Raw genomic sequence first — 22,198 nt, forward strand, 5'->3', positions numbered from 1 at the left:
ATAATAAAAGTGATAAAAAAAAAAAAAAAAAAACGTGCAGCGTAAGATGGCCATGGCTGTTTTCGCACATGCCCTGTGAGGTGTGTTTTCCGGCTCCGCCCTATGCGTTTCGTCACGTGAGACATCGGCAGGGGGACCTCAGACATCTCACTTTTGGGCTCTTGGTGCAGTTTTTTTTTTTTTTTCTCTGGTTTTACCTATAGGTATTGACTGATGCTTTTCTATTCCTCCCAGGTAAATACGTGGGCTCCCGTCCCATCAAACTTAGGAAGAGTATGTGGAAGGATCGTAACATTGACGTGGTGCGCAAAAAAACAGAAAGAAAAGAAGAAGCTTGGCCTGAGATAATCGGAGAAGATTTTGGACTGGTTAGAGTCTCGCAGGCCCAGCGCCCTCTGGCTGTTACCCACAATTCCCTGCACAGAGAGAGCACTGGTTTATGGCAGACTCCTGGGAAGAGACGGACAGATGTAATATCAATATCTGCTTTGCTGCTGGCAAGTCCAGTGCAGAGAGACGTTTACTTCCTTTGTTTTACCCCACTTATTTTTTTTTATTTTTTTTTTGTGAAACTTTATTTTTAATTTTTAATCTGAACGTTGTGAACCAATTTCAGTTTATTTAAAGCCCAAGTCCAGACAAGCAGTTATTGGCCACCTTTGCATTGCTCTCGCCCTCCCTGCCTATAAAGAAATGTGTATTTGCTACATTGCTATATTAGGAGTATTTTGCAGGCCCAAGGAGGGGATCCCACCCTTGTGACCACTGGGGCAGGGGGGGGGGGTCCGCAAGAGTACCCTTATGTGCCCTCCAGCTGACATAGGCAAGCCATGCTTGTAATGCAGAAGAGTGTAGATTAGTTGCAGGTAATTGGCCACTGATGGGGGGACCCATCACGCTGACCTATCGTAGGACCCATCACGCTGACCTATCGTGGGACCCATCACGCTGCTCCTGTCTGTCTCTTAAGATCTGGTTGTTCCTTCTATGGGCGCTGCCATCGTGCTTTTCACACAAGTAAAGCCAGTTCCAATAGGTTGCATTATGCAGCGTGCCCAGCAGAGGGTGCTGTGCGCTACATTTTTCTTTTTTTTTTTCAACCAACTGCTCATCCTAGAGAGCAAGAAGTCTCCTGCAGCACCACCTACAGGCCTGAAGAAGTCTTACATCACTTCAAACAGTACATGTGACATACAGTATATAGCAGGGATATGCAATTAGCGAACCTCCAGCTGTTGCAAAACTACAAGCCCCATCATGCTCTGCCTCTGGGTGTCATGCTTGTGGCTGTCAGAGTCTTTCTATGCCTCATGGGACTTGTAGTTCTGCAACAGCTGGAGGTCCACTAATTGCATATCCCTGATATATAGTAAAGGGTTGATTTGTAATAGACATGTGCAATTCGTTTTGTTGCAAATTTTGTTTTTTGACAAATTCGTTAATTCGGAAACATCCAAATTAAGGGAACCCGTTTTTAAACAAATTTTCAGAATATTCGTAAAATTTGAAAATTCAAAAATCTGAAATGATAACTAATAATAACGTCGTGAATTCTAAATGATCAAATTAACGAATGCCGCATCTAAACGAATGGAATGTAACGCATTAATAATAATAAATAATAAAATGGTTTTATTTATGAATTCGTTCCGTTCTATTTGTTTAGATTCGGCATTTTGTTATCTTGGATAATTCGTACTTCGGAAAAATTCGGATTCGTTACGTTCGCTAGCAGCAAAATTTGAAAGGAAATTCCAATACCTATAATTTTAATAAATGGTTATTATTAGTTATTTAGAATTTTTCGGATTTCGTTCTTTCAGAATTTTTTTGGATTTTCTTTCCTATTTTCGGATATACAAATTTTTTCAAATTTACGAATTGCGATCATAACGAATGACCCAAAAAAAAAAATTAAGTGAAAACGAACACATTTTTTCGGCAGTGCACATGTCTGATTTGTAAGTGGGTTGTTTTTTTAAAGCATATTCCATTTTTAGCTGAATTCTCTTAGACTCCCTTCCTTCCTTTTTTTTTTTTTTTTTTTCTGTTCCAGTCTGTGAGGACCCCCTTGTGTTCTGGCTGATGTGACCTCATGTACAGTGTAAATAAAAAACGATTGTGCTATTTTTGCAAGTCTGTCTGTATATATAAACTGGATCCTTCAGGCCACATTCACATGGACAGTTAGGAGTGGATTCCTGTGTTGGGGATCCGAGGTGTATGCAGACAGCTGTGGCTGGGAAACCTGTGAAAATGATTGGCCAGGGTGAGAGTGGCGGCGTCTGTCTGCATGTAATCACACATGGAGCCATTACTTGTGGCTGAGGACAGATGATCCTCCCTGGATGCAGAAAGGTTGCATCGAACGATGGCTCATTTTGTTTTCAGCCACAGGTGTCGCCTGCCATTCATTTCTACAGGCTTCCCCGGCAGCAGCCTCTCTCATACCCCTGTGATCCCTGACGCACGTGCCCACTGCATACCCCATAATTGCCTGTATGAATGTAGCTTCACCCCTTCGCCAGGGGGTTTCAGATGCCGGGGGGGGGGGGTTTATGATCATGTGACCGCTCTGACTGGCTGTCAGATCGGTCACATGATCGAAAAGCTCGATCGGGAGCTTTCCATTAGCCGCTGGTAACTGTAGCGGGAGCTACATGAGCTTTCCTTTTCAATCTACAGCCGCTGTAAATTTCTGTAAGGCCCCTTTCACACGGGGGCGGTGGGTGCGTCAGCGGTAAAGCGCCGCCATCTTTGGCGCTTTACTGTCAATTTTGCGGCGCTATTTGCGCACGTGGGGGGGGTAAAAAGCGCCCCGCTATCGGCCGAGAAAGGTTATAAACCACCGCAAAGCGTATAGCCACGCTGCCCATTCATTTCAATGGGCAGGAGCGGTGTATACACCACTCCTTCACCGCTCAAAAGATGCTGCTTGCAGGAGTTTTTTTTAACGTCCTGCAAGCGCACCGCTCCAGTGTGAAAGCCCTCGGGCTTCCACACTGGAGAGACAGGAGCGGCGCTTTTACAGGCGCTATTTTTAGCCATGTAGCGCCTGTAAAGCGCCTCAGTGTGAAAGAGGTCTTAAATGCAATATGGCCACCTGGAGGCGCTCTGTACACAGATGGTATACAGAACGCCCCCCCCCCCCCCAAAATTAGTGATTTCCTGTTTGCATGATTGGCTCACTGATTTCTCTCAAAAGTCTGCACTAAGATACAAGTCAGATTTTGGCATCCCCTGCATTTTTGGGGAGATACTCCCAAAGTAGAGCTGCACGATTGTGGCAAAAAAGATTTATTTTTTTTGCTTAGGATAAAGATCACGATTCTCACGGCGTATAACATCAGCTTTCACATTATAAACTTCACAAAAAGATTCCATTTGAAAGACTGCTGAGCAAATACAGTGCGATAGAAAATATTGCAACAACCACCATTTTTTTTTTTTTCTCTATGGTCCCTGCTAAAAAAAAAAGGAGTATGTGTGTCTCTCTCTCTCTCTCTCTCTCTCTCTCTCTCTCTCTCTCTCTCTCTCTCTCTCTCTCTCTCTCTCTCTCTCTCTCTCTCTCTCTCTCTCTCTCTCTCTCTCTCTCTCTCTCTCTCTCTCTCTCTCTCTCTCTCTCTCTCTCTCTCTCTCTCTCTCTCTCTCTCTCTATATATATATATATATATATTATATATATATATATATATTTATATATATATATATAATGTATTTATTTAGGGTTCTAAGTAATTTTCTAGCAAAAAATTCTGATTTTAACTTGAAAACCAACAAGTGTCAGATAAAGTTTAGTCTTCAAGTGGTTAAATTTCCCTCATTTACAGATCGAAGTTCATTCCTTTGATCTGTTCTAAAGAACAAAACATTACAATATTTATAAGTTAGCTCAGTGGCTGAGGAATGTTTTGAAACTTGGCAGACTGCCTGTTTTTTTTTTTTTTTTGACAGCTGTTGGCTTCGAGCAGAGAACTTTGCATATAATCGGGAAAATGCTTCGTTAAGATCGGGAGGGGAAAGAATCGCGATCTCGATTCTTAATGATTAAAGCCTCATACACACACGATCAGATTTTCCCACGGGAAATGTGTGACGACAGGCTGTTGGCAGGAAAATCCGACCGTTTGTATGCTCAATCGGACAAATGTTGGATGGCAGGCTTTAAAATTTTCCGCGGACAAATGTGTCTGTTGTCGGATTTTCCGAGCGTGTGTACACAAGTCCGTCAGACAAAAGTCCAAAGTACAAACGCGCATGCTTGGAAGCAAGGACGAGCCGGAAGCGGTCGGCCTTGTAAACTAGCGTTCGTAATGGAGAATTAACATTCGTGACGCGGCAAATTATGAAGTTTCGAAATGCAGCGCACAATTCTCTTCTTCTTTAACCACTTAACGGGACCGGCCCACCGCAGTTTTACGTTGGCTGTCTGAAGGAGGATATCGTTGTAATGACAGCAGCTAGCTTCCATAACCCCCAGTATCCCCTTCTTCAGCGGGTGGTCCGCTACAAGATAAAAGTGGTCTAAGCGGCGGGAGAGGGTCCCCCCCTCCGCCGCGATCCGGAGTCATCGGCAGCGGCCGAGGCGATCTGGTCCTTTCACTGGCTGTGCATGGAGATGAGTGAGGGTAAGATGGCCCCCATCTGTTTCAATACAATTGCTGGGCGGAAGCGATGTCAAAACGTCACTTCCGAGCATAGCTCTTAAAGGGCCACTTTTCAGAAAAAACATTTTTAAATGACAACTTTTTTTTTTTGTCTTTTTGACCCCTCAGATCTTCATATTTAAGAGGACCTGTCATGCTTTTTTTTCTATTACAAGGGATGTTTACATTCCTTTAATTGGAATAAAAGTGACACTTTTATTTTTACACTGTTTTAAAAAAAAAAAAAAGTAAAATAAATAAGAAAAAAAAATTTTTTAAACGCGCTCCATCCCGCCAAGCTCGCGTGCAGAAGCGAACGCATACATGAGTAGCGCCCGCATACGAAAACGGTGTTCAAACCACACATGTGAGGTATCCCCGCGATCAGAAGAGCGAGAGCAATAATTCTAGCCCTGGACCTCCTCCGTAACTTAAAACTTGCAACCTGTAGAATTTTTAAACGTCGCCTATGGAGATTTTTATGGTAAAAGTTTGTTGCCGTTCCACCAGCGGGCGCAATTTTGAAGCGTGACATGTTGGGTATCAACTTACTCGGCATAACATTATCTTTCACGATATAAAAAAAAATTGGGGTAACTTTACTGTTGTCTTATTTTTTTAATTCCAGAAAGTGTATTTTTTCACCAAAAAAAGTGCGCTTGTAAGACCGCTGCACCAATATGATGTGACAGAAAGTATTGCAACGACCGCCATTTTATTCTCTAGGGTGTTAGAACGCCCAAACATTATACATTTTTTTTTTTTCTAAGTAATTTTCTAGTAAAAAAAAAAAAAAACTGTTTTTAACTTGTAACAACAAATCTCAGAAAGAGGCTCGGTCCTTAATTGGTTAATGGGATAATAATGAAGCTGCTTTGCTGGTGATAATGATGGAGTTATTGCAAACAAATTTCAAAGGCTTTTTTTTTTTCCTAGTGATATCAAGAATAATATGCTTGTTGTGTATTTTTTTTTTTTTGTTTGTTTTGGTGCAAGTTGGTCAGTGGTGCCATGGTCAGTATATTTTGGGTAGGATTTCCTTTTTTTTTTTTTTTTTTTTTTTTTTTTTTTAGTGTTTTTAGTGTTTTTAGTGTTTTTAGGTGGGATAACCTAACATGAGCAACATTCTCACTGTTGTTTCTGGGTTATACTCCGGGTACAAACAACAACTAACATACACATATGTGGTATCACTTCGATCGTCAGGAGCAGGAGGATTTATTTTAGGTTGTTCTTGGTGGAAGGTTATGGTAGTAGCAAGGAATATACAGCTACATTTTTTTTAAACTTTTTTTTTTTTACTATTTTTGGCCAGATTTCCTTAGATAATAATTAAAAAAAAAAAACAGGAGATATCCATAACTATTTACCACGAAATGAAAGCCCAATTTGTCATGTAAAAAAATGCGGTATAATCCACCGGATGCACAAAGTAGTTGTGATGATATGTACCGTTTTGTCAAAGTTGCAAAATTGTGCTTGGGCATTAACATTTGTGTACCCTTAGGGGGTGAAGGGGTTAATCTCAGTACAAAGTATCCCAATATATTTCTGATCAGTGGAAGGTTCTAGTTGCTCCGGGTTACAGTTTGTTGCCAGTCACTTTACATCCTGGTTGCCACGACATTTCCCCCCTTTTCTGGGTTCCGGTTTTTACGCTTCGGCTCCATTGACAGATTTATAGAAAGTGAAAGTTCTCTGCTGATCTCTCTCTGTCCGGGAAAACTATTTATTGATACTTGTACTTATTTCACTTCTTCTTTTCTCAACAATTATGTTTATTCAGTAAGTTATATTGTAGCTGTTTATAAGAGAGAAATCGTCTTCACACTTCACAGACCTGAAATGGGAGTCTATAGACTTCTCAATTTTTTTTTATATCTACAAGTGAATGAAGCCAGTTTTACATGGACCGGACCTGACTGTGTCTCCTATCAGTGATTCTACTGAGGAACTCTCTGAGTTCCCGGGTCTGTACACCCGCTGTGCTCATTATGAGGGTTCCCACCATCAGGGCTGTCTTAATAGCATCATGGGCCCCTGGGCAAAGTAATGCTGTGGGGCCCCTACAATGTAGACAGCGCAGGTAAACAGACATCAAGTAGGTAGGAGGCAGACAAGCAGAGCTTCCCCTTTTGGGTGGAGCTCCACATTAATTACATGAACAGTCATTCTGTACAGCAAAGAAACATTGCGAAAATACTACATACATAAAGTAACAAAGCTGTCCTGTGCATATAATATATCTGCTAGATTGATGCCTCCCCAACACTCTGACCCCTCTACACCCCAGATATCCCCCCCCCCCCCCAGCACTCTGACCCCTCTACATCCCAGATATCCCCCCAGCACTCTGACCCCTCTACATCCCAGATATCCCCCCAGCACTCTGACCCTCTACACCCCAGATATCGCCCCCAGCACTCTGACCCCTCTACACCCCCAGATATCGCCCCCAGCACTCTGACCCCTCTACATCCCAGATATCCCCCCAGCACTCTGACCCCTCTACATCCCAGATATCCCCCCAGCACTCTGACCCCTCTACACCCCAGATATCGCCCCCAGCACTCTGACCCCTCTACATCCCAGATATCCCCCCAGCACTCTGACCCCTCTACACTCCAGATATCCCCCCAACACTCTGACCCCTCTACACCCCAGATATCCCCCCCCCCCAGCACTCTGACCCCTCTACACTCCAGATATCCCCCCAGCACTCTGACCCCTCTACACTCCAGATATCCCCCCAGCACTCTGACCCCTCTACACTCCAGATATCCCCCCAGCACTCTGACCCCTCTACATCCCAGATATCCCCCCAGCACTCTGACCCCTCTACACTCCAGATATCCCCCAAGCACTCTGACCCCTCTACACCCCAGATATCCCCCCAGCACTCTGACCCCTCTACACTCCAGATATCCCCCCAACACTCTGACCCCTCTACACCCCAGATATCCCCCCAGCACTCTGACCCCTCTACACTCAGATATCCCCCCAACACTCTGACCCCTCTACACCCCAGATATCCCCCCAGCACTCTGACCCCTCTACACTCCAGATATCCCCCCAGCACTCTGACCCCTCTACACCCCAGATATCCCCCCAGCACTCTGACCCCTCTACACTCCAGATATCCCCCCAGCACTCTGACCCCTCTACATCCCAGATATCCCCCCAGCACTCTGACCCCTCTACACTCCAGATATCCCCCCAACACTCTGACCCCTCTACACCCCAGATATCCCCCCAGCACTCTGACCCCTCTACACCCAGATATCCCCCCAACACTCTGACCCCTCTACACCCCAGATATCCCCCCAGCACTCTGACCCCTCTACACCCTAGATATCCCCCCAGCACTCTGACCCCTCTACACCCCAGATATCCCCCCCAGCACTCTGACCCTCTACACCCCAGATATCCCCCCAGCACTCTGACCCCTCTACACCCCAGATATCCCCCCAGCACTCTGACCCCTCTACACCCTAGATATCCCCCCAGCACTCTGACCCCTCTACACCCTAGATATCCCCCAGCACTCTGACCCCTCTACACCCCAGATATCCCCCCCAGCACTCTGACCCCTCTACACCCCAGATATCCCCCTAGCACTCTGACCCCTCTACTCCCCAGATATCCCCCCAGCACTCTGACCCCTCTACTCCCCAGATATCCCCCCAGCACTCTGACCCCTCTACACCCCAGATATCCCCCAGCACTCTGACCCCTCTACACCCCAGATATCCCCCCAGCACTCTGACCCCTCTACACCCCAGATATCCCCCCAGCACTCTGACCCCTCTACACCCCAGATATCCCCCCAGCACTCTGACCCCTCTACTCCCCAGATATCCCCCCAGCACTCTGACCCCTCTACACCCCAGATATCCCCCCAGCACTCTGACCCCTCTACACCCCAGATATCCCCCCAGCACTCTGACCCCTCTACACCCCAGATATCCCCCCCCCAGCACTCTGACCCCTCTACACCCCAGATATCCCCCCCCCCAGCACTCTGACCCCTCTACACCCCAGATATCCCCCCCAGCACTCTGACCCCTCTACACCCCAGATATCCCCCCAACACTCTGACCCCTCTACACCCCAGATATCCCCCAACACTCTGACCCCTCTACACCCCAGATATCCCCCCAGCACTCTGACCCCTCTACACCCCAGATATCCCCTCCAGCACTCTGACCCCTCTACTCCCCAGATATCCCCCCCAGCACTCTGACCCCTCTACACCCCAGATATCCCCCCCCCCAGCACTCTGACCCCTCTACACCCCAGATATCCCCCCCAGCACTCTGACCCCTCTACTCCCCAGATATCCCCCCAGCACTCTGACCCCTCTACACCCCAGATATCCCCCCCAGCACTCTGACCCCTCTACTCCCCAGATATCCCCCCAGCACTCTGACCCCTCTACACCCCAGATATCCCCCCCCCCCAGCACTCTGACCCCTCTACACCCCAGATATCCCCCCCCCAGCACTGTGACCCCTCTACACCCCAGATATCCCCCCAGCACTCTGACCCCTCTACACCCCAGATATCCCCCCAGCACTCTGACCCCTCTACACCCCAGATATCCCCCCAGCACTCTGACCCCTCTACACCCTAGATATCCCCCCAGCACTCTGACCCCTCTACACCCCAGATATCCCCCCCAGCACTCTGACCCCTCTACACCCCAGATATCCCCCTAGCACTCTGACCCCTCTACTCCCCAGATATCCCCCCAGCACTCTGACCCCTCTACACCCAGATATCCCCCCAGCACTCTGACCCCTCTACACCCCAGATATCCCCCCAGCACTCTGACCCCTCTACACCCTAGATATCCCCCCAGCACTCTGACCCCTCTACACCCCAGATATCCCCCCCAGCACTCTGACCCCTCTACACCCCAGATATCCCCCTAGCACTCTGACCCCTCTACTCCCCCGATATCCCCCTAGCACTCTGACCCCTCTACTCCCCCGATATCCCCCCAGCACTCTGACCCCTCTACTCCCCCGATATCCCCCCAGCACTCTGACCCCTCTACACCCCAGATATCCCCCCAGCACTCTGACCCCTCTACACCCCAGATATCCCCCCAGCACTCTGACCCCTCTACACCCTAGATATCCCCCCAGCACTCTGACCCCTCTACTCCCCAGATATCCCCCCCAGCACTCTGACCCCTCTACTCCCCAGATATCCCCCCAGCACTCTGACCCCTCTACACCCCAGATATCCCCCCAGCACTCTGACCCCTCTACACCCCAGATATCCCCCCAGCACTCTGACCCCTCTACACCCCAGATATCCCCCAAGCACTCTGACCCCTCTACACCCCAGATATCCCCCCAGCACTCTGACCCCTCTACACCCCAGATATTCCCCCAGCACTCTGACCCCTCTACACCCTAGATATCCCCCCAGCACTCTGACCCCTCTACACCCCAGATATCCCCCCCAGCACTCTGACCCCTCTACACCCCAGATATCCCCCTAGCACTCTGACCCCTCTACTCCCCCGATATCCCCCTAGCACTCTGACCCCTCTACTCCCCCGATATCCCCCCAGCACTCTGACCCCTCTACTCCCCCGATATCCCCCCAGCACTCTGACCCCTCTACACCCCAGATATCCCCCCAGCACTCTGACCCCTCTACACCCCAGATATCCCCCCAGCACTCTGACCCCTCTACACCCAAGATATCCCCCCAGCACTCTGACCCCTCTACTCCCCAGATATCCCCCCCAGCACTCTGACCCCTCTACTCCCCAGATATCCCCCCAGCACTCTGACCCCTCTACACCCCAGATATCCCCCCAGCACTCTGACCCCTCTACACCCCAGATATCCCCCCAGCACTCTGACCCCTCTACACCCCAGATATCCCCCAAGCACTCTGACCCCTCTACACCCCAGATATCCCCCCAGCACTCTGACCCCTCTACTCCCCAGATATCCCCCCAGCACTCTGACCCCTCTACACCCCAGATATTCCCCCAGCACTCTGACCCCTCTACACCCTAGATATCCCCCCAGCACTCTGACCCCTCTACACCCCCAGATATCCCCCCAGCACTCAGACCCCTCTACAACCCAGAAATATCCCCCCCCCCCAGCACTCTGACCCCTCTACTCCCCAGATATCCCCCAGCACTCTGACCCCTCTACACCCCAGATATCCCCCCAGCACTCTGACCCCTCTACACCCCAGATATCCCCCAGCACTCTTACCCCTCTACACCCTAGATATCCCCCCAGCACTCTGACCCCTCTACACCCCCAGATATCCCCCCAGCACTCAGACCCCTCTACAACCCAGAAATATCCCCCCCCCCAGCACTCTGACCCCTCTACTCCCCAGATATCCCCCCAGCACTCTGACCTCTCTACACCCCAGATATCCCCCCCCAGCACTCTGACCCCTCTACACCCCAGATATCCCCCTAATATCCACCAGCACTATTATTCCATCCATGTAGAACCCCCTTTTCCAGTGGAGATACAGTGCATGTAAACTTTTGGCTCTGTGCCCACCTCCAGCACTAGACTCACCTATACCAATCAAGCAGGCAGAAGAAGTGGCAGAGGAGGGAGCATCCCGGTAATTCCAAGCCCTTCCCGGCAAACAGTGCTGGACAGCTGGGCTCACCATGACACCATCCACAATGCCACTTCCACAGGTGGGCTCACAGTGCTGCCGACTCAGCAGCTCCCACTCCAGCTCCTACCCTGCGGCCCCCAAGTCCCAAGCATTCAAGCTGCATGGGGCGGGGTCAGAGCATCAATGGCTCTCCGGTCCCGCCCCTCCCTGCTGGCTGTGAAATAATAGGTATCGTTCTGCACAGCGCCCCGCTGCCAGCCTGCCTCCCCTGTGTATCCAACACTCTCAGTCCCATCATGGGGGCCCCCAATTTCAGGGCAGTGTGGGCTCAAGGACCAGCTGCTTTGGGCAAAGTGGAGGGGGCCCCCCATGCAGCTGGGGCCCCTGGGCAATGCCCAGGTGTGCCCTCTCATTAAGACAGCCCTGCCCGCCATCCCTGTGCTGAATTTCCGTGTCTGTACACCCGCTGTGCCCATTATGAGGAGTTCCCACCATCCCTGTGCTGAGTTCCCTGGTCTGTACACCCGCTGTACCCATTATGAGGGGTTCTCACCATCCCTGTGCTGAGTTCCCCATCATATAATTCCATAAAACAGCCAACACACTTTGAGGGCTCAACCCCCAAAATATCTCCAGAGTTTGTGAGACATCATAGCTGTTTTATCGCCATGATGAAGGAAGGTGCTCTATGCAATTTAATCATTAAAACTGCTCTGAATCTTTCATCATTTGGTCTGGTGCTCCTGTCCTGATTTAATGTTCTAAAGTCACTTTCTGGGTGCCCACTGATGGTGAGGCTTGTTTTCATGAGTAGCCTAACCAGAGCCAGTGAGCCCCTTGAATAATTATAATAATATATATTTTTTTATTTTTATCATTATTAATAATACATTTATATAATAACAGATAATAATATTAATCAATAATAATATTATTATTAGTATTAATAATACTAACCAATAACAATAATATTATTCTAGTAATAATATTATTATCATTAATAATAAAAATAAGTTATTATTTATTTTATTAACACGTGTTTTTTTAATCATTATTAATAATAAATTAATATAATTGATAACAGATAATAGTAATAATATTAATCAGTAATATTAGTATTAATAATACTAACCAATAACATTCTGGTAATAATATTACCATTAAAAATAAGTTATTTATTTTATTAATAAATGTATTTATTCATTTTTTTTATCATTATTAATAATAAATGAATATAATTAATAACACAGATAATAGTAATATTAATCAATAATAATAATAATAATATTAGTATTAATAATATTAACTGATAATATTATTCTAGTAATAATATTATCATTAATAATAAAAATATGTTATTATTTATTTTATTTTTAAATGCATTTATTAGTTTTTTTTTATCATTATTAATAATAAATTAATAAATTAATAAAACAGATAATAGTAATAATATTAATCAATAATAATAATAATATTAATACTAACCAATAACAATAATATTCTAGTAATATTATCATTAATAATACAAATAAGCTATTATTTATTTTATTATTAAATGCGTTTTTTTAATTATTATTAATAATAAATTAATATAATTGATAACAGATAATAGTAATAATATTAATCAATAATAATAATATTAGTATTAATAATACCAACCAATAACAATAATATTATTCTAGTAATAATATTACCATTAAAAATAAGTTATTTATTTTATTAATAAAAGTATTATTTTTTATCATTATTAATAATAAATTAATATAATAATAACACAGATAATAGTAATAATAATCAATAATAATAATATTATTAGTATTAATAATACTAACCGATAATATTATTCTAGTAATAATATTATCATTAATAATAAAAATAAGTTATTATTTATTTTATTATTAAATGCATTTATTAGTTTTTTTTAATCATTATTAATAATAAATTAATAACACAGATAATAGTAATAATATTAATCAATAATAATAATATTATTCTAGTAATAAAATTATTATCATTAATAATAAAAATAAGTTATTTATTTTATTAATAAATGTATTTATTAGTTTTTTTTATCATTATTAATAATACATTAATATAATTAACACAGATAATAATATTAATCAATAATAATATTATTAGTATTAATAATACTAATATTAACCAATAACATTAATAGTAATAACGTTATTATCAATAATAATAAAAATAATGGTCATTATTAATTTTATATTTTTTTTTCCATTTTATTGAATGAATATGCTTCGAAGTCCTGGCACTTCTGTCGTTTTTGGAGCAAAGAAAAAAAAAATTGACAGAGCTGTTAACCTTTCCCCCCCTACCGTATCCAAAAATAGAAAAAAAAAAAAAAAGTTTTACTCACAACTTTAATGAGGAAGTGCTTCTCGCAGTGGATGTGGCTGGAAGGCGGTGGGGGGGTGATTTTAGGCCGTGTTCACACAAAGGGCGTTTATCGTGTTACTTCGCGTGTTAATGTGCGTTGTACTCGGGAAACCATTCATTTGACCATTTATGTACCAAAAAAAAAAAAATGGTTGTACGTTCTTTCTTTGAAAGGCAGCACACCACCGCGCCCCATAGTTCTTTACCATACCATTATGAATGAATTGCACCACAACATGCAACATGCGTGTTTTTGTAGGTTGCGCCCAATGCCCATGCGCTGGTATGAACCCAGCATTACTACAGGAATTAGAAGCTTACAGTATAAGTGAATGTTCCTTTTGGAGAAGTGCGTCCTCGCTTCTAATATCCAATCGAGTGCGAAGGAAGTGGGAGAAACATAATTTATTAATATCCACTTGCCGATCGCTCTATAACAGTTTTACTGCTGCAGGGCGACCGCGCTGCGCAGGACCGCGTGTATACATACGTGATCCTGCACTTCCGGGGATCGGGCACGAGTGTGCGCCACCAACGGCTCCCCCTCCCCCCGCTGTGATTCTACACAGTGGAAGCCAACCAGCGGTTCCCGCGAACCCAAATGCCCGCCGAACGTTCGGTAACACAGGCAGAATGGCGACCTGTCAGTAGGGAAGGCATGGATCCTGTGTTCCCACAAAGCAGAGACATGGATCAGTGCCTTCCCCCCTGGCACAAGCACCTCCCCCACAGTTAGCAAACACTCCCCATGGAACACGTTTAACCCTTTGATCGCCCCTGTTGTTAACCCCCCCCCGGGGCATTCCCTACCAATGTAATTAGTACAGTGACAGTGCATATTTTTAGCACTGATCACTGTATTAGTGTCACTGGTCCCCAAAAAAAGTGCCAGTTAGTGTCCCGACTGTCCGCCGCGATGTAGCAGTCCCGCTATAAGTCGCTGATTTGCCGCCATTACTAGTAAAAAAAATAAATAAACAAATAAAAAATCTATCCCATAGTTTGCAGCCGCTATATATTTTTCCCAAAAACATGCAGCAGAATATATATTGGCTTAAATTGATGAAGACATTTTTTTTCCAAGTTTTTTTTATTGGATATTTTTTATAGCAGAATAAAAAAATATTGTTTTTTTTTTTTTTTTTCTTTTTCAAAATTGTCGGTCTTTTTTTTCTTTATAGCACAAAAAATAGCACAGCAAAAGCAAGCTCTATTTGTGGGGGGAAAAAAGTCCATCAATTTTGCCCATTATGAGGGGTTCCCATCATCCCTGTGCTGAGTTCCCGGGTCTGTACACCTGCTGTGCCCATTATGAGAGTTCCGCGAAAAGTTGCTGATTTGCTGCCGTTACTAGTGAAAAAAAAAAAAAAAAAAAACATTGTTGTGGACGATATAACTTTTGCGTAAACCAATCAATATACGCTTATTGGGATTTTTTTTTTTAACCAAAAATATGTACCAAAAATAATACATATTGGCTTAAGTTGATGAAGAAATTAAATTTTTTTTCAAGTTTTTTTTATTGGATTTTTTTATAGCAGAAACAAAAAAAAATATTGTTTATTTTTATTAAAATTTATTTTTATTTATTTATTTATTTATTTCAAAATTGTCGGTCTTTTTTTGTTTATAGCACAAAAAGAGGTGATCAAATACCGCCAAAAGAAAGCTTTATTTGTAGGCAAGTCTAGTGGATATAATGTAAAAAAAAAAAAGCCTTGTGGGAGGGTGAAACGCGTTGGCGTAAATTCCGGTGCCGAGTCCAGACGACGCCGCTACCGGTTTTCGGTGGAACGTGCACTGGATGCGGCGTTTCCTGGTTTTGCTCCTTGCATTGTGATATGCGTGTTTTACTTCTCTGTCTTGTGAGTACCAGTCTAACTTTTGCGCAATAAATGCCTGTCAAATTGTACGGCACTATTAGTCCCCTTTTCTCTATTTTTGGTGCCATTACCTATATTTGACCAATCACGTGGGGGGGGGGGGGGGGGGAGAGATCTCCATTGGATCTTTCTGAGGATTGCCATTTCTGGCCAGCGATTCAGCTTGAATGACCCCCAGACTGAAAAGCCAGAGGTCCATTCCATTTGGTGTGAGGGGACACAGGAGGGGTGCGGGTCACTTAAAGTTTGGAGCACTATTGCACTTATAATGATTGGAGCAAAAAGCACTTTATATATGGGACGTTTTTTATAGATTTTCACATCACTATTTGATTAATCTTTTTACACTTTTTTGAATCATAACTATTTATGATGTATGTATTTTTGTGAGCGCTGCAGTTATTTTATTTTCAAGTTGATATAATGCCCTCCCCCCCCCCACTGCTCTGTCACTTTATAAAATAAGACACATAGGGCCTCACCCTCCATGCGCCGTCACTTTATAAAATAAGACATATAGTACCCCATCCTCCATGCGCTGTCACTTTATAAAATAAAACACATAGTGCCCCACCCTCCATGCACCGTCACTTTATAAAATAAGACACATAGTGCCCCGTCCTCCATGCGCCGTCACTTTATAAGATAAGACACATAGTGCTCCACCCTCCAAGTGCCATCACTTTATAAAATAAAACACATAGGGCCCCATCCTCCATGCACCGTCACTTTATAAAATAAGACACATAGTGCCCCGTCCTCCATGTGCCGTCACTTTATAAAATAAGACACATAGTGCCCCGTCCTCCATGTGCCATCACTTTATAAAATAAGACACATAGGGCCCCGTCCTCCATGTGCCGTCACTTTATAAAATAAGACACATAGTGCCCGGTCCTCCACGTGCCGTCACTTTATAAAATAAGACACATAGGGCCCCGTCCTCCATGTGCCGTCACTTTATAAAATAAGACACATAATGCCCGGTCCTCCACGTGCCGTCACTTTATAAAATAAGACACATAGTGCCCGGTCCTCCACGTGCCGTCACTTTATAAAATAAGACACATAGTGCTCCACCCTCCATGTGCCGTCACTTTATAAAATAAGACACATAGGGCCCCACCCCCCATGCGCCGTCACTTTATAAGATAAGACACATAGTGCTCCACCCTCCATGTGCCGTCACTTTATAAAATAAGACACATAGGGCCCCACCCCCCATGCGCCGTCACTTTATAAAATAAGACACATAGTGCCCCGTCCTCCATGTGCCGTCACTTTATAAAATAAGACACATAGGGCCCCGTCCTCCATGTGCCGTCACTTTATAAAATAAGACACATAGTGCCCGGTCCTCCACGTGCCGTCACTTTATAAAATAAGACACATAGTGCCCCGTCCTCCATGTGCCATCACTTTATAAAATAAGACATATAGTGCTCCACCCTCCATGTGCCGTCACTTTATAAAATAAGACACATAGTGCCCTGTCCTCCATGTGCTGTCACTTTATAAAATAAGACACATAGTGCCCCGTCATCCATGCACTGTCGCTTTATAAAATAAAGCATTATATTCAATAGATTGTAAGCTCTCAGGACCCTCCTAATGCTGGAATTGTACTGTAACTCTACTGTCTCCCTTTATTTTGTAAAGCTCGGCACACACTGTTGGAGCTGTATAAATCCTGTATAATAATAATAATAGGGTGCCGCGTCACACCCCCCCCCCCCCGGTGTTGTTGCTGAGTTGGATGATCTGAACGCCCTATCAGTTTCTGCCATCTGACAATGGAGCGCAGAGGGTTCTGGGGGGGGGGGGGGGGTGTCCATTGTCCCATATCCTGGTAAACAGGAAGGCAGCTGTGTATGAGAGTGTGCACAGGAAGAGGGGTGTCAGAGGAGGCAGGATGTGGGGTCCTGGACGTCACTCTCCTTATATACCTTGTCACCTTCTCTATCTCTTGTCAGCTGCTAATTGCCCGGCCGCCATCATTGATGGAGGAGGGGGGGGGGGGGGTCTTGGAAGACACCCCTGTACATTGGATGACATGACAGATTAACCACTTCCATACCAGAAAAGCTAAAAGCATAAATAAAAGGGCACAAACAGCATTAAAAAGGCACAGAAAAGAAGCACAAAAAACAGCACAAAAGGCACAAAAAAAGCACAAAAAGGCACAGAAAAAGCACAGAGAAAAGAGTAAAAATGCACGAAAAAAGCACAGAAAAACAAAAAACAAAAAATGCAACATAAAGCCCACAAAAAAGGCTGAAAAAGCACAGAAAAAAAGCACAAAAAAAAGCACAGGAAAAAAAGCATAAAAAAACAGCATAAAAAGGCACAGAAAAGAAGCACAAAAAAACAGCACAAAAAGGCACAGAAAGATCACAGAGAAAAGCATAAGAGAAGAGAAAAGAGAAAAGCATAAAAATGCATGAAAAACAAAAAGTAACATAAAGGCACTAAAAGCATGAAAAAGCACAGAAAAAACAAAAAAGCACAGAAAAAAAAGCAAAAAAAGGCACAAAAACACAAAAAAAAAATGCAAGAATTGCAAAGGCACCAAGATTTACATTAAATATGAAAAAAAAACATCAAAAAGGCACAGAAAAAAAAGCATTAAAAAAGCACCAAAAAACCCCCACAAAAAAGCACAGAAAAAAAGGCCAGAAAAAGGCACAAAAATGCACAAACAAACCATGCAAGAATTGAAAAGGCACCAAGATTTACATGACTGGTACCATCTCTGACCCTGGGTGATGCCTGAACAAAGATGGCGCCATCCTTCAGGAGATATATGTCTGATACACTTTCAGTAACAACGTTTGGTATTTGTTACGTGGTTTGTGAAGGAAGAGAATGAACAGATTTGCAATATAGTACAAAAATAAAAGACATATAATGCGTTTAATGAGATGTAAAAAATACATACAACAAGAAAAAACAAACATAGAAAAAGTTAAAAAGTCCGGTAAATCTGGCCCAGAGCGGGCGGGGGGGGGGGGGGAGGGGTTGAGGGGGCTGCTGAACCCCAGGATAACTCCTCCTACAGGCTTCGCCTTGTCCATAAAATACAAAAACAGGCTTTTCATCTTTTTTTTTTTTTTTGGCCGCGTTTCATGGAATGGAACAAAGTCCTTTATTGTCTCTGTAAATCTTCACTATTAACTGCCAATCTGCAGCAGTTGTTAGAAGTAGACGAGGAGAGTGCACTGGATCATGTGATCACCCCCCCCCCCCCCCCCCCCCGCTGCCCCTTTCATGAGGTCGTGTGATCCCATTGGACGGAGCCAGGTGATGGGGGTCATGTGGTCTTATAAATTCCGAGTCCTTAAAATTTGAAATGCCCTTTCCGGTAGTTCCTGGGCGCGCTCAGTAATTTAGTCCCGCCCCCATTTTAAAATTTTTATTTTTTTATTTTTTAGACGCCCCATCCGCTCAGGGTCAGTAGTAATTGCTCAGGTGTGACCCCAGCTGACCGCCGTGTTGCTTGGCCACTCCCTGGCTCGGGTACAGTCCGCCCCCCGGTGGCGTGCCGAAGTACTGCACGGGTATGAGGGCGGGCAGGCTCTGCGGCTGACTGTGGTGCGACGGCAGAGGCCCCGGGGGCTTGGCCTGCTGCGAGTAATAGATCCCCTCCGTGTACTTGCAGACGGCGGAGTCGCTGTTGTGCGCTTGTTGGACCAGCTGGATCCCCTGGAAGTCGAACCTGTAGGCGTAGCGCTTGCCGTGCACCTTGCTCATGATGTTCTTGTCGTAGTAATAGCGCAGAGCCCGGCTTAGCTTATCGTAGTTCATGTTGGGCTTGCTCTTGCGCTCCCCCCAGCGCCGCGCCACCTCGTCCGGGTCCGTCATCTTGAACTCCCCGTTGAGGCCCTCCCAGGCGATGCAGCCGGAGTTGCCGCTGTCGGATAAAAGCTCGAGGAGGAACTGCCAGAGCTGGATCTGTCCGCTGCCTGTGGGGGAGTACGAGAGGGAGGGTCAATGACAAATGCAAACATAAATCATTAAAAAAAAAAATCAAAGCTTTTCGCCACATTAAACTGCATGTATGAATGTTATTAGTCTTTTTTTTCTCCCCAGGTCGAATGTTATTCATTCATAAAGAACAGAGATTATCTGGAAGATACCACATTATGGCCACTAGATGGCGCTGCCGATCACAGTAAATAAATACTCATCAGCTCCATCTAGTGGCCATAGTGCAGTATTTCACTCTGTCCTTTATGAATGAATAACATGCAACCCGGAACTAAATAGCCTAGTAACGTTCGATTTAACCTCCAGTTGCACAGAACGAATGTACACGCAGTTTTGAAGAATGAATAGCTCTGCAAGTTTTATTACAAATACACCCCTTGGTTCCTTGGCCTCTTTTTCAGTACCTCGATTTTTGTCTCCGTGAAACAATTGTCAACAAGACAGAAAGTGAGGCTAGAAAGCAGTAAAAACCTGACAGGGGTTCTAATACTTCCCCTCTCCATCCAAAACTAGAATAACATGTTTTTTGGGGTTTTTTTTGGCTGGACAGACACTTTGGAAATAATAATCTTCTGACTCTGTACAAAGGATTGTTACATAATATTTCGCTTGGTTTGCTTCCTGCTTTGTATTACTGAGCAGTGACTGCGCTTCGCTGTTCCTCTTCCACAATCACTTTAAGGCCAACCAATCAATACCAGAAATACCGATCACATTCCCAATATGGAGATGACAGCTACCGGGAGCATTCACAAACCTCTATACAAAATAATCCGGAATGAACACAATTCAGGATGGGGGTGGGGAGGGGATAGACACAGCAGCACTGATTAAACATAATGGTGGCACTGGGGGGGGGGGGGGGCATGGTGGCACTGGTAAAACATAGAGGTGGCACTGGGGTGACAGGGTGGCACATGGTGGCACTGGTGGAACATAATGGTGGCATTGGGGGTGACATGGTGGCACTGGTAAAACATAATGTTGGCACTGGGGTGACAGGGTGGCACATGGTGGCACTGGTGAATTATAAGGGTGGCATTGGGGTGACATGGTGGCACTGGTAAAACAATGTTGACACTGGGGTGACAGGGTGGCACTGGGAGGGACATGGTGGCACTGATGGCATTGGGGGTGACATGGTGGCACTGGTAAAACATAATGTTGGCACTGGAGTGGCAGGGTGGCACTGGGGCGGGGGGGGGACATGGTGGCACTGGTGAATTATAGTGGTGGCATTGAGGGTGATATGTTGGCACTGGGATGACATGATGGCACTGGTAAAACATAATGTTGGCACTGGGGTGACAGGGTGGCACTGGGGGGACATGGTGGCACTGGTGAATTATAGTGGTGGCATTGGGGGTGACATGGTGGCACTGGTAAAACAATGCAGGCACTGGGATGACAGGGTGGCACTGGGAGGGACATGGTGGCACTGGTGAAACATAATTTTGGCACTGGGGGGGGGGGGGGCATGGTGGCACTGGTTGGACATACTGGTGGAACATAATGATAGCACTGAAGTGACAGGGTGGCCTGGGGGTGGGGGGAGACGTAGTGGCATTGGTGAAAAGTAATGGTGGCACTGGGGAGGAACATGGTGGCACTGGGGTGACAGGGTGGCACTGGTGGAACATAATAGTGGCACTGGAGTGACATGGTGGCACTGTTGAATTATAATGGTGGCATTGGAGTGACGTGGTGGCACTGGTAAAACATAATGGTGGCATTGGGGTGACAGGGTGGCACTGGGGGGGGGGACATGGCAGCACTGGTGAAACATAATGGTGGCACTGGAGTGGTGGGGTGACACTGGTGGAATAAATTGTTGGCACTGGGGTGACAGGGTGGCACTGGTGAATTATAATGGTGGCATTGGGGTGACAAGGTGGCACTGGTAAAACATAATTATGGTATTGGCATTGGTGAAAAGTAATGGTGGCACTGGGGAGGAACATGGTGGCACTGGGGTGACAGGGTGGCACTGGTGGAACATAGTAGTGGCACTGGAGTGACATGGTGGCACTGTTGAATTATAATGGTGGCATTGGAGTGACGTGGTGGCACTGGTAAAACATAATGGTGGCATTGGGGTGACAGGGTGGCACTGGGGGGGGGACATGGCAGCACTGGTGAAACATAATGGTGGCACTGGAGTGGTGGGGTGACACTGGTGGAATAAATTGTTGGCACTGGGGTGACAGGGTGGCACTGGTGAATTATAATGGTGGCATTGGGGTGACAAGGTGGCACTGGTAAAACATAATTATGGTATTGGGGTGACAGGGTAGCATTGGTGGAACATAATGGTGGCACTGGAGTGACAGAGCTGCACTGGGGTGGACATGGTGGCACTGGTGAAACATAATGGTGGCACTGGCAGAAAGAAATGTTGGCACTGGGGTGACGGTGGCACTAGTGAGACATAATGATCACCAGTGTAAGGAAAGCATTACTGGGGGGGGGGGGGACAACCAGTGCATCATTTTTTATGTTACCCCCTTTCAATTGACCAAGCCCCAATGTGCTCCCCCTACCCCTCGGTGATCTCCAATGCTTTGGGGTTTCCTATCTTGGTCTAAATAAATTTAAAAAAAAAAAAGCTACACACATATACAGATTTCAGCGGCTCGGTGGGCAAAATTAAGAATTTGTGATCCT

The 22,198-nt window shown here is 45.3% G+C and overlaps 2 protein-coding genes across 4 annotated transcripts in view; one reads left to right on the forward strand and one right to left on the reverse strand.

Moving 5' to 3' along the window:
* The window catches only part of RBM42 (RNA binding motif protein 42), a gene marked incomplete in the record, with an annotated part of 4,727 nt that extends 2,547 nt beyond the window's left edge, over positions 1 to 2,180 (forward strand). The window contains 1 exon segment of the mRNA XM_073601616.1: positions 234 to 2,180. Coding sequence (XP_073457717.1) covers positions 234 to 584 — 351 coding nt within the window.
* A 16,261-nt stretch (positions 2,181 to 18,441) lies between these two features.
* LOC141110319 (Friend leukemia integration 1 transcription factor-like) overlaps positions 18,442 to 22,198 on the reverse strand; it is a 77,963-nt gene continuing 74,206 nt past the window's right edge. For all 3 annotated transcript variants that reach the window (XM_073601619.1, XM_073601618.1, XM_073601617.1), the window contains one exon: positions 18,442 to 19,509. In XM_073601619.1, coding sequence (XP_073457720.1) covers positions 18,998 to 19,509 — 512 coding nt within the window. In that variant the 3' untranslated portion in view covers positions 18,442 to 18,997. The remainder of the gene's footprint in view (positions 19,510 to 22,198) is intronic.

This window comes from Aquarana catesbeiana, linkage group LG10 (genome assembly GCF_042186555.1).
Source record: "Aquarana catesbeiana isolate 2022-GZ linkage group LG10, ASM4218655v1, whole genome shotgun sequence".
NCBI classification, from domain to species: domain Eukaryota; kingdom Metazoa; phylum Chordata; class Amphibia; order Anura; family Ranidae; genus Aquarana; species Aquarana catesbeiana.